This window comes from Arctopsyche grandis, chromosome 1, assembly GCF_051622035.1.
Source record: "Arctopsyche grandis isolate Sample6627 chromosome 1, ASM5162203v2, whole genome shotgun sequence".
NCBI lineage: Eukaryota > Metazoa > Arthropoda > Insecta > Trichoptera > Hydropsychidae > Arctopsyche > Arctopsyche grandis.
Genome location: NC_135355.1, coordinates 29,155,148 through 29,174,494, shown reverse-complemented (window position 1 = coordinate 29,174,494; position 19,347 = coordinate 29,155,148). Strand labels below are relative to the sequence as shown.

Sequence of the window (19,347 nt, the reverse complement as noted above, 5' to 3'; positions counted from 1 at the left end):
GTCATGAAATGAGCTGACAGTTCAGAGATAGCCGTAAGCCGCCGTAACATCGGGCATGTCAAAATAAGAACGCTTATCAAAGTAGCGAAAAATATGCACATCAATTCTGATTGTAATAAAAATAGTATAAAATATTGAATAGAAAACGAAGAGAGATTAATGAAGGGGGTGCGGGAATGGAGCAGACGTGAGATGAGAGTCGTGTATGGGGTGATGAATGTATGCGGGGTTCGAGATGCGAGGTGTGAGTGTGGGGTGTGGGTGTGTGTCGCAGGCGGTCAGTATCGACCGTGTCTGACTGTCTATGTCTATGTCTGTCTGCATCTGTAACTGTGTCTGTGGCTGCGAATGTGAGTGCGGCTGTGACTGTGATTGTGACTGTGACTGTGCCTGTGCCTGGAGTGTCTGAGTGTCCCGGAGTCTGGTGGTGGTGAGCTCCGAGAGGTGAGCAGTGGGTAGTGGGCAGGGGGCAGGGGGCAGGGGGCAGGGGGCAGGGGGCAGGGGACAGGGGACAGGGGGCAGCCTGGCCAGGTGACTGCAAAATGTCTAGTGGTGTCTGCGAGCAGCAGTTCTGTCTGCGATGGAACAACTTCCAGGCGAACATCACCAGCCAGTTCGAGGCGCTGCGCGATCAGGAGGACTTCGTAGACGTGACCCTCGCCTGCGAAGGTCGCCGTCTCCAAGCCCACAAGGTCGTGCTCTCCGCCTGCAGCCCCTACTTCAAGGACCTCTTCAAGGTATCACACTTGACATATTCATTTGTTTTTTTTTTTTTTTGATTATGCACACACAATGCAGTTCAGTTTATGAAATCGAAACAAAAAAATTGGGACGGCTTGAAAAAAATGTGACTCCGACTACAGCTCTGACCGTTTTTAAACGTATCTACAGCGTTCTTATACAATACTGGTGTTTTTACCCGGCTTCGCTCGGTATTTGTAATATCTTCTTCTTCTAATGCCGAATCCGTATTCGGACGTAAGCGATTACCATGGGCAGACATCGTTTATGGCCCGTGCGAATTCTTCCCTATCATCGGCTAGCCGAAATAACTTTTCGAGACCGAGTCTCATCCATGACCTGATGTTCCGGAGCCAAGAGAGCTTCTTTCTCCCAAGCCACCGTTTGCCTTTTATTTTCCCTTCTATGATTGTTTGCAGAAGGCGATATTTGGGGCCGCGAATAATGTGGCCAAAGTATTCCATCTTACGGCGCTTCACCGTGTCAAGAAGCTCACTCTTTTTATGAAGAAGCTGGAGGAGTGTTTCGTTTCTTACATGCTTCTTCCACGAGATCTTTAGCATCCTCCGGTAACACCACAGGACTCTATCCTGTTCATAGATGCCACTAACATCGTCCACGTTTCGCATCCGTACAGCAAAACCGATCAAACATAGGAGTGCAGGACTCTTAAGCGCAATTTCATAGACAACCTTGGACAACACAAAACTTTTTTCATGCTTCCGAAGGCATTTCTTGCTATTTCGATCCTTCTTCTGATCTCCATTTCGGAACTGACGTCCGTATTGATCATTGCTCCTAGGTATTTGCATTGTTCGACCTGTTCAATCATTTGTCCGCGCACAAACCGCTCAAACACGGTCAATCTAATAATAAACATTTTATTGAATTTATTTGAATAGTTTTATTTTATTTAAATTTATTTGAATATTCATTTGTTTTTCTATGAACCAACAATAGTTACATACAAAGTGTATTTCGAAATTATTTATTAGATTAAGAAATAAATGATTTGTTTTCATATACCGTTTTAGGCCGAATATAACACAATCTATACACTTGTATTAGGATTGAAAGGAAAATAAAAAAAACGACAATCAAAAGATCTTCATTCCCATTTGATTCTTCTTCTTAAGGGCTAAACTTAAGAATCACCCTGCACTAAAGCAACATCTATGGAAAATTCATCTTGGCGTTGTGGAATCAGGAATTTTTTGAAATCGGTTTCGTTCTGTCATGTGGATTCGACCCTCTTTTTACGCACCGATACTCCAAATACTGCCGATCGCTTCAGATGTGAAGTCGCATTTCTTCGCACTTCTTAGTTGGAATATCACCAACTAATCTTTTTTGGATCAGTCACGATATCATTTCTTCGCGATTATCTCATATTCTTAAAGTGGAGAACGTAATGAACATGAGATGCTTGCGAAAAAAAATAACGGTTTTTTTTATGTAAACCCGCATTTCACGTAAACACCCTTTTTACGTAAACACCCATTTTTACGTAAACACACATTCAGCCGGTTCGGGGTGTATCTAAAGTGGCCCCTTCTTAAGTACTTATCTATGTAGAGGGTTCTATCTTCCATGTCCATCAGTCATCTCATTGCTCGTCTCTATCTTTCTCAGCATTCCACTAACCTAATGGCTTCAGTCATAGAAGAGTCAGCAGTGACTTGGAACTGTCTAGTCCATCGAGTAGGTAACCTTCTCCGAGAACCTGCCACATGAAAATTCACAAGTATTCGCTATCCGGCTCTCTTTTAACTTAACGTTTGAAAAATTCCAGGATTTTTTGAAGACGTGAAGAAGTTAGTCGTGATCTTCCAAGTCCGTCAGCTGGCTCATTGCTCATCTTCATATTTCTCGACATTCCGCAAGCTTAATAGCTTCAATCATAGAAGAGTCCATCGAGTAGGTATCCTTTTCCAAGAATCTGCCACAAGTAGTATTTCCAAGCTATCTGGCTCTCTTTTAACTTTACGTTTGAAGATTCCGAGGATTCTTTGAAGATAGACAGTCTTGATCTTCCAAGTCCATCAGCTGGCTCATTGCTTATCTTCATACTTCTCGGTATTCCGCAAGCTTAACAGCTTCAATTATAGAATAGTCATTAGCGACTTGAAACTGTCTAGTCCATCGAGTAGGTGACCTTCTTCGAGAACCCGCCACAAGTAGTCTTTTCAAGCTGATCTCAAATCTGAGGATTTTTCGAAGACAGATAGTCATGATCTTCCAAGTCCATCAGCCGTTTAACTACTAGGTCACTACTAGGTCTTGATTATTATCTAATCAAGTAATAATCAAGACCTAGTAGTGACTTGGACCTGTCTGGTGCCTCGAGTAGGTAACCTTCTCCGAGAACCCTCCACATGCAATCACAAGTGTCTTTCCAAACTATCTGGCTCACTTCTAACTATATGTCTGAAGAACCCGAGGATTCTTTGAAGACAGATAGTCATGATCTTCGAAGTCCATCAGCCGTATTGTTGCTTATCTCTTTCTCGGCATTCCGCTAACCTAATGGCTTCAATCTTAGAAGAGCTAGTTGTGACTTGGATCTGTCTGGTGCATCAAGTAGGTGACCTTCTCCGAGAACCCTCCATATGTAATCACAAGTGTCTTTCCAAACTATCCAGCTCACTTCTAACTAAATGTTTGAAGAATCCGAGGATTCTTTGAAGACGTAGTTGGGATCTTCCAAGTCCATCAGCCGGCTCGTTGCCCATCTTTATATTTCTCGGCATTCCGCATGTTTAATGGCTTCAATCATAGAAGAGCCAATAGTGACTTGGACCTGTCTGGTCCATCGAGTAGGTTACCTTCTCCAAGAACCCTTCACATGTCCATTCACAAGCTGTCCGGTTATTTTCCAACTATACGTCCGAAGAAGTCAAGTATTATTTGGAGACAGACTGATGACTGTCTTGACTTCCTGGTGGATAGACTCATTAGTTGTCAATGATACTTTCAACATATGCCGCCAGCTCCACATGTCAAAGGATTCTATTTTTTAAATTCTCTTTCCTGACTTCTTTCTCTAGCCTTAATGATTTAACACCATAAAGAAATATTTAAATAATTTTTGGCCCAGATGAATCTTCTTCAATCTGGTGCTAGAACTGACCTTCCAGATTTGGGTCAGCCCCGTCATTGCATCTTTGGCTATTGCAATACGTCTTTTAATATCAGTTTCACACCCACCATCATTATAGATAACTGATCCAAGATAAACAAATACTTACACTATTTCTTGATCTAGTATTTTATTTGTCATGCATAGATGACTATGGTGTTCCAACAAAAAGCATACATTGTTGGAAATGCAACATTAGACTATCCACATTCTCTCAACATAGACTCTCCTCATTCTTTCTGGCAATATGGCCGAAGTATGAAAGAACCCTTTTCCTACATATTGTGGAGAGTCTCTGAAACTGCCAGCACTTTGAGGATGGAGATTTTCGTTCATGCGGTACATGGAATGCGCAACATCTGCCTCTAACACCACATTTTGAAGTACATCTCTTTCTCTCTTACCCATGCCTCGACACCATAAAATGCAACGGGATCACCAGATTATTTCAAATAGAGTTTGTAGGCATCGTTTTTAAATAAACTACATTGTAATAAGCAGCGGATAGTGGGAGTAATTGCTATTTGAATTTACAAAAATAATGATTCATCAAAAATTTTGATTGATCATTCGATTTGATGCTGTAAGTTTGAAATAATTTAAATATAATATCAAAATTTTTATGTTGATAATGGGAAACAAAACCAATGGTTTTTTTTTTACATTTAGTTGTCTGTTTAGACTTTTATTAATGCAATGAATTGTATTTATTTTCAGAGTAATCCATGCCCGCATCCGATTATATTTATGCGTGATTGTGAACTCATTCATATAACTGCACTGTTAGAGTTTATGTATGCGGGTGAAGTTAACATATCTCAAGCACAGTTAACAGCTTTTCTCCGCACGGCTGAAGCTTTGCAAATTAGAGGATTGACCGATTCTCCCGATAAAAACAAACAAGAAATAAAGGTATTGCTTTTTTTATATAATACAATCAAAATTTAATTTGAAATTGAATATTTCTATTATATATGTATGTATATTTTTTGTTTAGAATTCAACTGTAAAAACGCAATCATCTCAACTGCGAAATTTGTTGTGTGGAAGGTTACACCACCAGACTCCAAATGCCAAAGATTCAAGCCAAAATACTGCATCCAACAATTATCAAAAGACTGCTAAAATTATCAGCCAAAGCCGAAAAGGTTTACGATCCGAACATAAACCTCTCGTTGTTCCTTCACACAATGGCATGTCTGAAACACTGTACAGTGGATTGCTTTCGGGATCCAATAACGATTATGAAATGTCCGACGATGGAAATAGATTAAAAGATAATATTTTACTTAGTAATCAAGAGGATGAAAATTATGAATACAACATCTCTGAAAATAACTCATTATTGCTCAATGAAAACGATAATACGAATAGTGGAAAAATAAATCCATTTGCTGTTGGAAATTTTTCGGGAATTCATGCTGATTTTCCGCATGAAATGATAGAGCCTAAAATTGAAGTGCCTGATTACACTAGTGATGATGAAACACGGCAGGAACGTGCTTTTAATTCTGAAGTTCTATATAGTAATGACTCTTCTGCACATTTATCCACCAATCTCATGTCTATCCAAGGTATGACAGACTTAACAAATTTAGTTTGTTGCTTAATCAATAGTTGTAAATAATAAACCGGAATTAACTGACCATTTTCGTTGTATAGGAAGGGAAACCGGGGCTGGGACTAGTCAAGCTGGGAAAAATGAAATCGAAGGTAAGCACTTTTTGCTTATAAATTTATATACATTTGTATCTTAATCCAAATATTTTCCTGACATATGTGAAAATCCTGCATATAATTTTTTTTTTTTTTTGAAAACATTTATTATTTATAAATATTTTGTTTATGGTTTAATTATTAACTACACATATCCCATTCATTCATTTTACATTACCATTAATAAATTTTTTGTAATGAGTTAATTAACCCTCGAACGGTGGAAAATTATATGCATATATTAAATATAATTAAATTTTATTTTGTTTTACGCTTTAGGTGTTCTTCAAAGTAATATTCAAGAAATAAAAACGAATAAAACACATTTTAAAATTGGACTGTTCAACAAATGTAATATCAGTTTGATAATAATTATTATTTTCAATTCAAAATTATATACTATACAAATAACATCTTCGAGGTAGTGAATTGTGAGATAAATTCTATTTAAAACAGTAGGAAATATAATGTGATGTAATTTATTAATTTATTTATTGACTCAGCTGAAATTGATCGTATATGTTTATAAAATAATAAATAGTAAATTTAACTGTTTGAAAATTGTGTTTTATAATTTTTCTACTGTACGAGAGTTAAATTTGAAAATTTCGTTTTCATTTGCATACATACATACATATACATATCATTTCATAGTATATCATAATTGTTTTTATAATTTTAATATTTATTTATTTAATTTATGTTTATTTTTGTGATTTTGAATTTATTTATTCAAAACTTTTGGCCAAATATATATACATTTATTTAAAAATGCAGGATTTTGTTTGGAATATGTTGTTTTCAGAGTATTTTTTAGAACCTTCCAGATTGGAACATCTGAAATATACATAGATATTCAAAACAAGCTTCTCATTTTATTTTCAAAATCTTTTAGTATTATTTCTTAGTATTATTATACAATACATATATTATATTGACGATTTTTTATGTATAAGATATTTGTTGTTTATAATGAGTGTGATTGATTATGATTTTTATTGTATTTTGATTATTTTGTGCTTCAGTGAATCCATTTTGTTTTTTTCGGCCGACGTCAGTGTTTTACATGTTGATTTGCATAAACACTTTTTATTTGTATTAAATGTTTATATGTTCAGTACACTTGTATGTGATTTAAGTTCATCGCTGGCATTAAGCGCCGGTTATCGGTCATTGTTTGCTTTTTGAGGATGCGGTGGCAGGTTGGTGCAGTGTGAGTCAAATAGCTAACAGGGCAAATTTGTAATTTCCTCACACAATTTGTTAAACTGAGTCTTTCCCTCCTTGAAGCGATTTGTGTTCTCCATTACATCATGTGATTAATTACCAAAAATTTCACATTACATCCTTGTATCATCAAATCAGTATTCATTTTGAATTTTTACAATAAAATTATTTATTTTCACCAAATTTTGATTGATTGTGTATTATATTTATAATTTATTGTATAAGATGTTGTGTTTTGAATCATCCGATAACTATTAAACTTTTCTACACATATTTCAAAACACTCCTTATTATCCATGTCATAGTTAATCATTGCTACTGCACCGACTCTTGAAACCCTTCATGTGTGTTTGCTTTTTCTTTATTTCTATTTTTTTTTATTAGTGTTTATTGTTTTAGATTGTGTCTGTATACATACATTTTGCCCTGTTGGCTGCTTCGGTACTCGATTCTCGATCGGTAAACTTATTTAAAAATAATTCAGAAATAGCTTGTTGTATAAATTAAAAATATATACACACGAGAGAATATAGTACCATAGCACCAACATTAAATGTGCAATTATATTGGTTACGTTTGGTTTCGCCTGTCTTATTTTTTTATACATACATACATATGTATATCTTATGACGATCAACATACAACTTTTACGTCTTCATTTGAACATCGCTCTGCAAAAAAAGATCCAATCCTCTTCGAGTAATATTTTGGCAATTATAACACCTTTTTTGATTTTTTTTTTACAATATTATGCTATTAAATTCTTTTATCTATGTATGTTTATATATTTGTCACAAAAAGTGATTTATATAGGTCTCAACTCTTCATTCATTCAGTGGATTGAATCACTCGGTTCAACCTGATATTGCAAAGAGAATGTTAAAGTTGAAAATAAATGAATAAATATAAAATTTTTAAATAAATAAATTATTTTATGTCCATGGTCCGCTTTACCGAGCAATGCTCTGTCTTCCAGATATTGAGTAAATTTTGATAACTGAAAATTTAAAGCCTTTTTTCTATTACTTTCTCGTCTAATTTCCCAAGGTCGCTCGGGAAGGTGAGGGTTAGTAAAAATTTAACTTTCTTAGAACATTTTGCGCAGGAATGTTTTAATCCTTTGCTTTGAGCCTTTCAAACACCATCTACAGTCTAAGTTATAGTACTTTAAGATAGTATACCAAATTTGATGTTTCTAAATAGAAAATTGTAAATTTGCACAATGAACTTAGTAATAATAAAAATCGATTGAAATATCCATCGTTGAACAAACCGCGCAACATGACAAAATTTTAAAAAGTTTTGAAGACTAGGAATTATAGCTCAATTTTTTTGCGAAAGAAAGCTAATAAGAGGCTTGTAAAAATAAATGATACTATCCCATTATCTGGAGTCATATTGAAAAAAAATATTATATATAGAGACACAATATTAAGTATAATTTAGATTGGCAACAAATTAAATGGTCTGTAACTTATATAAAAATGTTGTGATAATGGTGTACTTTATAGAAAAAAAGGTCATTAAATCGCTTTTTGACAAATAGACAATATTATAGCAGTCGGCGACCGATAGTACGACCGATAGGTTATTTAAAAAAAATCGGTTCCATTCTTGAGCATGAAATTCATTTAAAGATTAACGTCAGAATCAGCTTTTCTATCAAACTTTGATCAGTTGTCTTTGATCTGAAAATTTAATGGTGCACAGCAGCAAGTGCACAAATTTGGTAGTCTGTGAAATATTCTGTAGGATTGCCATGTCCTATTCAAGTTTTTATATTTAAAAAATATGGCAACTTCAGTCTATTTTCAAACAACAGTCAATTTTTCCATAGCTTCATGTGTACGGTAATTGACCAGTTTTGGCAATGTATACATTGACTAGTTAGTTTATGCACTAACATACTTCACACTGTCTTTGTAACATATACATATATACAAAACTCAGTTCAAGCAGACGAGAACTAGGGCGAAAACACAGAGTGGTAGGTGACGTATGCATGAATGCATTATAATAAGTTGATAATTCGTATAAGTATGAAACGTCTTGTCACTTAGGTGCAATGTTTCAACATTTTACGGGTCATAAAATTTGAAATTTGAGTCCATGCCACTCGCCATCAATACACACAGTGTTACAGGCATTAGGTTGTTTATTTTGTGTGTTTGAAAGCTCTACTGGTAAGAAATTGTCATTATTTCAAGCAGACATAATTTTTCAAATTATGGGTGTTTTTTGAAATATTTTTTACATTGATTAATTATTTAAAAAAATAAAATTAAAAACTAATTTTTATGGCTATTCTATTAACCACTTAATCGCCACGCGTTATTAGACACCGATTCGATTATTTTATGTGTGTTTAGTGTCAACCCTTGACACTACCTCTTGAATATATTGTATAACAAACTAAGGAAAAATATTGACTTTTTTCAATTTCATTAGTATCACAGGATATTTTTAGATGTCACTGTGAAGAAACCAAAATTAACTTAGAATCATAGTTTTAAGCACGAAAGAGCGCGCACCGGTGCGCGTTTGGCGATTAAGTCGTTAACCATTTGTATGTGTTTCGTCAATAAAATTAAAAGTAATTTTTTTTTTTAATTTGGACTTAATATTTAAAAAATATAAAGTTATAAAGATTATTATTTCTATTACATGTAGAAAAGTTTAAGTCCGATTCAGTTAGCGGTTTGGGAGATAATTGAATTCAAAACTTAAAAATAAGAGGACACCTATAAAGGGATATACCATTTCCGGTCAACTTAACAATTTGAAAAAAATTCACGTCGTATTGATAAGAATTTCAGTAACCGATACTAAGTTTCAGTTCAATAAGACTCACGGTATTCAAAAAATTCCCAAAATACACAGACACACACATTTTTTCTAGATCATGAGTTCGAACCAGTTAAAATCTCGAGTTCGAATTTACGCATGATCACAAAACTTCATCTATTATAACTACACACATAGATAAAGTAAAAACAAAATTACCCAAAAAACGTTTCGAGTTTACGGTATTTAACAACTAAAAAATCTTCGAGTGCAAAAGTTTAAAAGCATCTAAAAAAAAAAAAACACGTACCACGTACCACTCAGTGTGTTTTCGCCCATATTCGACATAACGCTTGAATTTTTTTTGGGATGGAGTAGACCTATCGGAGACAACATATTCGAGTCACTTTTGGACGAAATTGAAGTTTTCTGGCTTTTGGAATCGAAATGAATGAAAATTGTATCCATTGTAAAATTTAATTTTTGTTAAAATGTCTTCAGATAGTTGGTATTATCAAGAAAAATTTTATAAGCTTTCTTTCCGGTCTCCGTCACTAGCCCGAATGTGAAACGCCCGAAAACGCAAATATCGGAAGGCAAAGATCGAAAATCGAAAGATTTTAAGTCGAAAGATCAAAAAAAAGGGTGTATGGTAAACGGTACATATTCACTTAATTTGCGCGAGCAGGATACAACAGGAACAAGAGGAACAGGCTATGCCTCCCGTATTAATGTGCGCGCGCAGAATACGGGAGAAAAAGCGTGTTCCTCTTGTTCCTGTTGTATCCTGCTCTCGCAAATTAAGTGAGTATGTACCGTTTACCATGCACTCTTTTTTTTATATCTTTCGATTTTCGATCTTTACCTTCCGATATTTGCGTTTTCGGGCGTTTCACATTCGGGCCCGTGAGGTTGACCCCTTTCTTTCATATGTATTGTAAAAGAGATTCATGACGACGTTGTTGTTGAACGACGTTCATGACGACATTGTTACTCAAGTTGGTTGGAACTTTTTTGCAGAACTTGGTTTATTTGTGAGAAATGTATGTTTAATTTGAAGATTTGACATTAGATAATGGCCAAAACCACTCGTTGTATGAAACTGAAATGATAAATATTGCACTTTTGGTGTTGTGTGTGGGTGCTGTTGCGCAGTTGGTGGACGGTTGGCGGGGGCAGGACGTGTGTGCTGCCCCGAGTGTGGTCGCCGCTACTCCAACTTGTCCAACTTGAGGCAGCACGTGCGGCTGATTCACCGCTCGCAGCCCGTCGCGTGTCCGCTCTGCGCCCGCTCATTCAAGACTCAACTGTACTTGCGTCGTCACACCCTCAGCCAGCACTCGGTGCGTTCGAATGCGTCCGCCAATAGAAGTGTCGTGCCCGTTAGACTTACCCTCTCCAAAGATGCTATCATTCAAGTGAAAAAAGAGCTGTTGGAAAAATCGTCCAGTAATTTAAAAACTATGGAAGACTCCAACGGTGATGACGATTTGACCAACGGCTGTGAGAATATGAACGGTGACATTTCCTCTGAGTCTATCGATGTCAGGCCTAAAATCGAGACGGTCTAATTTACACCCTTGTTTTATGTGTCGCATTTATTTCTTTTCGTTTGAATTATAACTTAGGCTTCGATTATATAATGGAAGCGGTATGCTTACAGGTGTTACGATTGCTTTAAAAATGTTTACTTCAACATGTGCTCAATTTGAAATGTCCGTTTCAAATTACATTGTGAAATATATGATATTTTTAATACTGAGAATGTAACTTGATATATTTCACTTAGAGGTGATGCTGTACATGTAGATTGATAATAATTATTTATATATATATGTATAATATAATATAATATATTGAGATATTTATGAATGATGCTTAGGTTGTGGAAGATCGTTCTAATTTATGTTTATTTTTGTCATAACTGAACAAGACTTTTTCCTTTAACTTTTTAATTGAAAGTTTCACTATTTTTTTTTGGCTGTGTCTTATATTTAGAACACCATTCGATAACAATAAGTGCGATCTAGTAGCTCTTATTTGTATGTATATATATTATAATATAAAAAGATAACTAAGTGTTTCTTTAGATAAATAGTCGGCTAATTTAGTTTACATCAAAAATGATTGGAGTATATAGTAATTGCTGCAAACTAAGACAACATAAATTTATGTATTGTAGATATTTGTGATAATTTTCCTACGTTGTGTATCAGGCTGTCAATTAGGTATATTTTCCGTAAGTTAATTATTTAATATGATAAATTATTATTTTTTGTGTCATTTTGCAATATTATGAAAGCTCTAATGGTTCAACTTAGATCAAATATAATATTAAAATTTCACATTAAGCTAGTGATTTATAATTCAATTACACCACATTTATTTTAGTAATCTAATGACATTGTTATAGTGCCAAATATTAAAATATATATATTTATACATACTGTGAGAATTGGTTACTAATTGTAGTTTATGATGAAAACACTACTGTCGAACTAACATTTAAAATTCAACCGGAAAAATCGCTTAATTAAGTGTGATTAGAAGAAACTGATAAATATACCATGACTTTTACTTTATAGATTAAAACATTGCAACTGAATTTAGAATGTCGTGTCGTTTAATTTTTACTGGATCACACGACACATAATTTATTACAAATGGAGCTCATTTTTGCTGCACTTCCCTCGTATAGCATTATATTTTTACATTAATCTATTTATTGTTGACATTTTTAACAGTGTGCCTCATAAACAATAAGGTTTTTTGTTGTAAATAGTTCACAGATACACATAAATGATATATTTCTACACTTACAATTAGTTACATTTTAATACAAGGTGCTTTATGAATACAATAGTTATATGTATGTACTTGGGAATGCGGCAAATCAACACATTTATTATTAAAAAAAAAATACTCACAATACCTCAGTAAATGCCTATTATTAAGTTAAAAATGTAAAAATCCGGTACACGCATGTAAAACATATACAAATATGATCATTTGCTATTCCTCTCAATCAAAATCAACCGTTTTGTTGTTTAAGGTTAAAAGTCTTTTTTTAAATTAGTGCCATATTTTCCTGATCATGTTTATAAATTATAATAGAATTAATTAACTGCCGAGTATAAGGGTCAGTTATTTTTACATTTTAATTTCACTCTATGATGTAAAATTGATATTACGGCACCATCGGATTTTGTATACTGAGTATTGTAATTGCCTTTAATTATAATATTTTATATAAAACGTGGCAAAATTTACCACGCGTAAGAATTGAATTTTAGTGATGACGAATATAAAATTTTGCACTTATTGATTGTTTTTATTTATTTAGTACTTATTGGTTATATGGGCGAACCCGTGCGTCTAGTATACACACACAACATTTGCAAGTACATGGCAGTTACAAGAATGCCTCCTAGGTGTCGCAAACAGTTGTAGTAAAGTGATAGTACGCAGCCAGCGATTGACGTCACATCGAACATGTCAATAAAAATCAAAAATTAAATTCCCAAATAATTTTATTACACCTATAAGATCATTTTGAAGAGATTCTCTCTACAAAAATGCAATATTGAACATATGTGAAATTCACAATTTTGACATTGTTCGATGTAACGTCAATTACCAGTTGCATATTGTCACTTTACTACGACTGTTTGCGACACCTAAAGGCCATTTATGTAACTGCATTGTATTTGTATGTGTTAGTGTAAGTGTGTATCTATACTTGATGCTTTGATGCGCCCGTATAACCAATAAGTACCGTTTATTTATTAAATTTAAATTAAATGTTCACTCAGATTCGTAAATATGCACTTATTGTCCTTATGATAAATTGTGCTACGTATATTACACACCGAACATGTGTATTTTAAATGTATTTGTATACATTGGAACGAGTCAATAAATGGTGGCAGTTCGATTTAATTTATTAAAATGTAGACTTAATCATTATATTTTCCATTTTTAATATGTACTTAAATTACTCAGTAAATGTGATCTCTATTACTATTGAAAAGTATTGCCATTGTTTATTGTTTTTTTTTCATGTATGCTTGAGTGGTGGCACAATTTTATCATATGTAAGTATGAAAAATTTCTGTAAATTTTAGTATTTAAAAAAAAATGCAGTAACTAATAACGAGTTATTGTTTCGCATTTATTTTGTACACATAAGATGACGAGCTTTTTAACGTATCTAACACCGCACATTGATGAATATATGTAATAGTAAATAACACTGTTCGACAAATGACGACTTTCAAAATGTTTCAGAGGCGGGATATGACTTTTCTTATAGATCTATGCCCAGTGAACACGAATCTGGTAATAAAAAGTGTTGATTGGCTCGAGATTCGGAGATATATGTGTTTTTTAAATCGCGCGATTTTTCTATATCTTGGTGTTGTTCGGTCGATTTCTCAAAATTTGTTAATTTTCTGTTCAAAATGAATATTGGAATCTAGAGTCGGGTATTTTATCTTTCATTTGTAGTACTTTTCAGCTTTCAAATCTCTCTAAGTAGTCGTCCAGTTCAAATCAAAAGTCAAAATTACGTATTTTCACTTGTGATTTTTTCCCACTGTTAATACTATATTATATTGAGTATTTTCTATTGAAACATGTTTATTAGGATAGTGTTCTGGCCACACTATTTTTTGATTTCGTTTAAAAGGGTTAATTGGATGTGTGGTGAATTTTAAACCGGTAAAATTGTGACCAAAAACTTCGTATTAGTAGAGCACAAATTTGTGTTGTGTGCGCTGCATTACTGTACGCTGCATCATGTGCGTCATTGTATACAACAATATAGTGGTCACAAACTTTTTTCAATGTGTTTTTAAAAAATTGTTTTTTAAAACACATTGAAAAGTAAACACATTTTTTAAAAAGTGTTTTTAAAAAATGAAATGTTCATTATCTTCATATTTAATTTCATTTTGATTTTTGTTTATATTTTCCATGTCTATTTTTATTTTTATTCGGGTGCTTAAAATGTACTGATACTTATTTTTACGATAGACATATTCGTATTCAATAAATATATTATTAAATTCAAATCCTTCTAATTATTTCATTACAAAATTTTTTAAAAACACATTGAAAAAAGTTTGTGACCACTATATTGTTGTATACAATGACGCACATGATGCAGCGTACAGTAATGCAGCGCACACAACACAAATTTGTGCTCTACTAATACGAAGTTTTTGGTCACAATTTTACCGGTTTAAAATTCACCACACATCCAATTAACCCTTTTAAACGAAATCAAAAAATAGTGTGGCCAGAACACTATCCTAATAAACATGTTTCAATAGAAAATACTCAATATAATATAGTATTAACAGTGGGAAAAAATCACAAGTGAAAATACGTAATTTTGACTTTTGATTTGAACTGGACGACTACTTAGAGAGATTTGAAAGCTGAAAAGTACTACAAATGAAAGATAAAATACCCGACTCTAGATTCCAATATTCATTTTGAACAGAAAATTAACAAATTTTGAGAAATCGACCGAACAACACCAAGATATGGAAAAATCGCGCGATTTAAAAAACACATATATCTCCGAATCTCGAGCCAATCAACACTTTTTATTACCAGATTCGTGTTCACTGGGCATAGATCTATAAGAAAAGTCATATCCCGTCTCTGAAACATTTTTCGTGTCGAACAGTGTAATCAGACGTAACTGTGATGAGATTTCCAAACTTCTAGTCAAATATGTTATTTTTTTAAAAATAAGTCATTAGTTGTTTTCTATGTTTTTTGTTTAAGAGATCTACCTTATATAATACATCACTACTAACAGTTCCTTATTTAATTTTATCGTATTACATATACCTATAGTTTATAGCTGTGGTCAAATTAGGTTTGCCATAGACACATATGAATAAACAAAAAGTGACCATTTATAAATATGGAGGTATTTTATAAATGATTGAACATTGTTGTTTGTCCTACATAAAAATGAATATTATAATGAATACCATTTTCTTTGCCATACCTCATTATAATTTGACTTGGTTTCGAAGTTCCTTCTCTATTCTTAATACGTATAAATGCAGAGTTATAAAGACGCTATTTATTTTATATATTTTTATTGTTGTGATTGTAAAAATATAAAAGGCCACACAATAATAATGCCTAATTATTGTAAATATCATAAATTGATTGTTTATTTATCAGTAAATATCATTTATTTATAATAAATGTCAGTAAATATTTTTCATTGAAGACAGTTACTCATTTTAATATTTCTTATAATTTGGGACTTATGTGGAATTATAATGTCTGAATTTATTATTGGATAAGAAGTTTTATTACAAGTACTGAATACGTTTTCGATTTATTTCAAGTATTTTTTTTGTTTGTTTAATAATCTACTGAGATAAATTTCAACTAAATCGACTAGAATCAATTATGTGTGAAATTAAATATTTCATTGTAACATTAGAAATAAAAATATTTTCCATCTGATGTTTTGTAATTTATTTAATTTTTGTGAATTGTAATCAATTGATATTGGGAATAAAGACTTAAAAAGCAATTATACCAGGAAATATGCTCTATCTCTTTATGTATGTATCGATTTCCAATCTTTATCCTCAATTATTTTTTGAATATATTTTTTGTGTATTTGAGCCGTTTATTTGACGCATTTTCATCTCATCAAACACCTCGAATTATAACGCATTAAACATGTCATATACATTTCAAAATAGATGGACCTTTTCATATTGATATTGAAGCTTCCCATTACACAAATCCCTTCCCCATTACAGATATGCACAAGAAATACACATTAAAAAACAAAACATGCATACTCTTGAAACAAATCATTCTTTTTCCACCCCGTAATATTATAAGAATATTTCAATAATGTTAAGTTTTCGAGGCTCATTTATTAAAAGAAATGTCATTCATATTTTATTTGGATTTTAATCAGCTATCATCGTTGTATTTATATATATTATATAAGAATATAAATAAATATGGTTATTTTAGGATAAATGTTATACATATGTATTAACAGATTATGTATATGTAAGTAGATAATTAGTCTTCAATTTTTAGGTAAGTCACTAATCAATTTAATTTTTAATACCTTTATTTTCAGCATACATAAGTGATCAAATATTAAGACTTCACAGCTTGAAATGTTTCAAGTAAAACAAAAAAACACTAAGTCAATACTCATAATGTATAATTTAAGATGAAATAGAATGCAAGAATGAATATATTCTCAGTAATCAGTAATAAATATATATTCAGTTATTTTTTGTTGTGGAATTTTTCACATATTGTTTTAAAATTAATAATAGCAAACTCAAATTAGAGCCCGACCACACAGGGTGACTTGCGGGCAACTCGGTGGATGACTTTGTTGCGCGACCAGATCAAATGTATGCAGTTGTATGTAGCATGCCACACCAGGCAACTCACTGGTTGCCCAAGTCGCAAAGTCATCCGGCCAGCGTTAGGTCTGGTCACGGTGATTTTATTACTTGAGCAACCGTCGTGATCCCTCAAGATGTATTAAAGGGTGCGGCATTCGGTTATTAGTTGCGGATGGCTGTATAGTGAAAAAACGATGAACATGTGTGACTGTATCGTCACGTATTGAAAACTCTTATAGTGAATCTTGAGTGGAATCTTGGTCGCTTCTGGTTGCCTGAGTAGGGTGACCAAGAGTGACCACAAGCTACTACCCTTGGGCAACAAAGTCACTTGCAAGTCATTCGGTGTGACCCGGCTCTTAGTTACATCGTCACTTTTAGTAATGGGCGATAGGGTTTTAATTGGAAATGTTTCCATATCAGATATTCTACAATATTCTATGTGCTATGGATGGGTATTTGATGTGCCGTGAATGGGAATTTGGTATTTTTTTAATATTAAAATAATATCTAATGAGATTATTGATGTTTTCGGGTAAGGCTTTGATAATGATGTCATATATTATAAGTTTTATAGATGCGTTTTTAAATTGAATATGTAGGTTTTATATATATAACCCTTAAAGTAAATACACTCCACATTATGTTTGTTTGAATTAGACTTAATACACAATAGGATTGTTTTTTGACGAAGGATAAGACACCAGAGTGTCATTTTTTTCTTTCTATACCTCCGCGTCTTTATTTTTATCCTTTATGAGATGAATCCCGTAGCGATTCACGATATAAAATTTTGCTATATACTTTTTTTATCTGTATAAGACGTGTGCTGATCTGTGTTTGACATCGTCTTCTGAATATATGCTACGATATTGCTAACCTCATCAACCTGAAATTTCTTATTTATAAGCTAGGTATTCGATAATATCATAATATGTCGTAGTCCGCACACAACAAGAAAGATTCGTTTCTTTATTCTAAGTTTTTTTTTTCACTATCAAATATAGATGGAATTTTATTCAATATTTATTATGGAGATATTGAATTTTCAATTATATTTTCACAAAACCAAGTGTGTTTATTATGTATAAACATTTTTACTTGGTGTTTATTTTAAAGATATAATAGCATCATTAAATATAGATTTTATTTTTAAATTGTATCACATGAGTCGTTTTTTCCTCAAATAGAAAATGCATAGAAAGTGTTTTCAAAAAAAATTATGGGTTTTCAATATATTTTATTTTTAAATTGAACTTACGAGTACATGTGTTTTAAACACACTTACTTTATTGAGGAATTAAAGACAAATTAAAATATTAATTTCGCTTTCTCCCAGTTAATCCGTTAACGGACGTCTGCAATCATATTTGCGATGGTAATTTTGCTGGCCGTCTCCCGGAACCCGTCTCTGGTTCAGCCAGATCTCTTAGATAATGAGATATAAGAGTTGGTATGTCGCATAACGTGACCAAAGTGTTCAAGTTTTCGTCTTCTGATGGTTACATCTGATACATAACACGTTACTCATTTGTGACCTTATCAGTCCAATTTATATATAGCATTCGTCTGTAGATCCACATTTCGAATGCTTCTAGAATTGAGAATACATACATACATAGCAGATCACAATCTTCATATGGATACAACTTTTTCAGCTGTATAGTTTGGCCTGACTTTCTCAATAGATCTCAGTCGTCTGATCCCTACTGTCATCTAGACTCTAGATTCTATAGTACAACCCAGATATACGATCTTATTTGACTCCCTAAGTGCCGGGCCGCACCGCTCAACTCGCGAACAACTTGGTTGAGGGTGACCAGACCAATGCATGCAGGTAGATGGGACATGCCGCACCCGTCAACTTGTTTGTCGCACACATTTCCATACCTTTTTTCGTGTCGCGTGACTAGTCGGCCGACAAAGTTGCACGGTGCGGCCCGGCCCTAAGACTCCTTTCACTTCGAATGTCAATCCGTCGAATGGGTGTTTTCAAATATTTATGTATTTTGTTTTCTTGATATTTAATTTCAGACTGTATCTACATATTACATGACTCGGTCAATCTGTAAATGAGTATCTGCATCCATTTCAACAGTCAACCAAGTCTACAGTGTCATTTGTATAATGTGTGTAGGTTGTTTGGCAAGACTGTTTATTTTAATCTCCTCTTCGGCTCCTGAAAATACTTCAAGTATGTTTTGGGAGTATAGATTGAAAATCATTGATAATAGTGTGCATCATTGTCTTTTCCCCCTTTGTATTCTGTAATTATAAAAATTAGTGTATATGAATTTAACTATTTCTTTTAATCGTTTTTTT

The 19,347-nt window shown here is 33.2% G+C and overlaps 1 protein-coding gene across 3 annotated transcripts in view; it reads left to right on the top strand.

Annotated features, from left to right (window-relative positions):
- Positions 1 to 254: 254 nt before the first annotated feature.
- Positions 255 to 19,347, top strand: part of LOC143909804 (uncharacterized) — a 55,569-nt gene continuing 36,476 nt past the window's right edge. Inside the window, exons 1-5 of one of the 3 annotated variants that reach the window (XM_077428024.1) lie at positions 256 to 737; positions 4,598 to 4,792; positions 4,878 to 5,454; positions 5,543 to 5,593; positions 5,876 to 6,153. In XM_077428024.1, the coding sequence (XP_077284150.1) occupies positions 543 to 737; positions 4,598 to 4,792; positions 4,878 to 5,454; positions 5,543 to 5,593; positions 5,876 to 6,021 (1,164 nt within the window). In that variant the 5' untranslated portion in view covers positions 256 to 542 and the 3' untranslated portion in view covers positions 6,022 to 6,153. Of the gene's footprint in view, positions 738 to 4,597; positions 4,793 to 4,877; positions 5,455 to 5,542; positions 5,594 to 5,875; positions 6,154 to 19,347 lie in introns of those variants that run through there. The other 2 variants (XM_077428017.1, XM_077428007.1) reach the window with 2 other exon arrangements.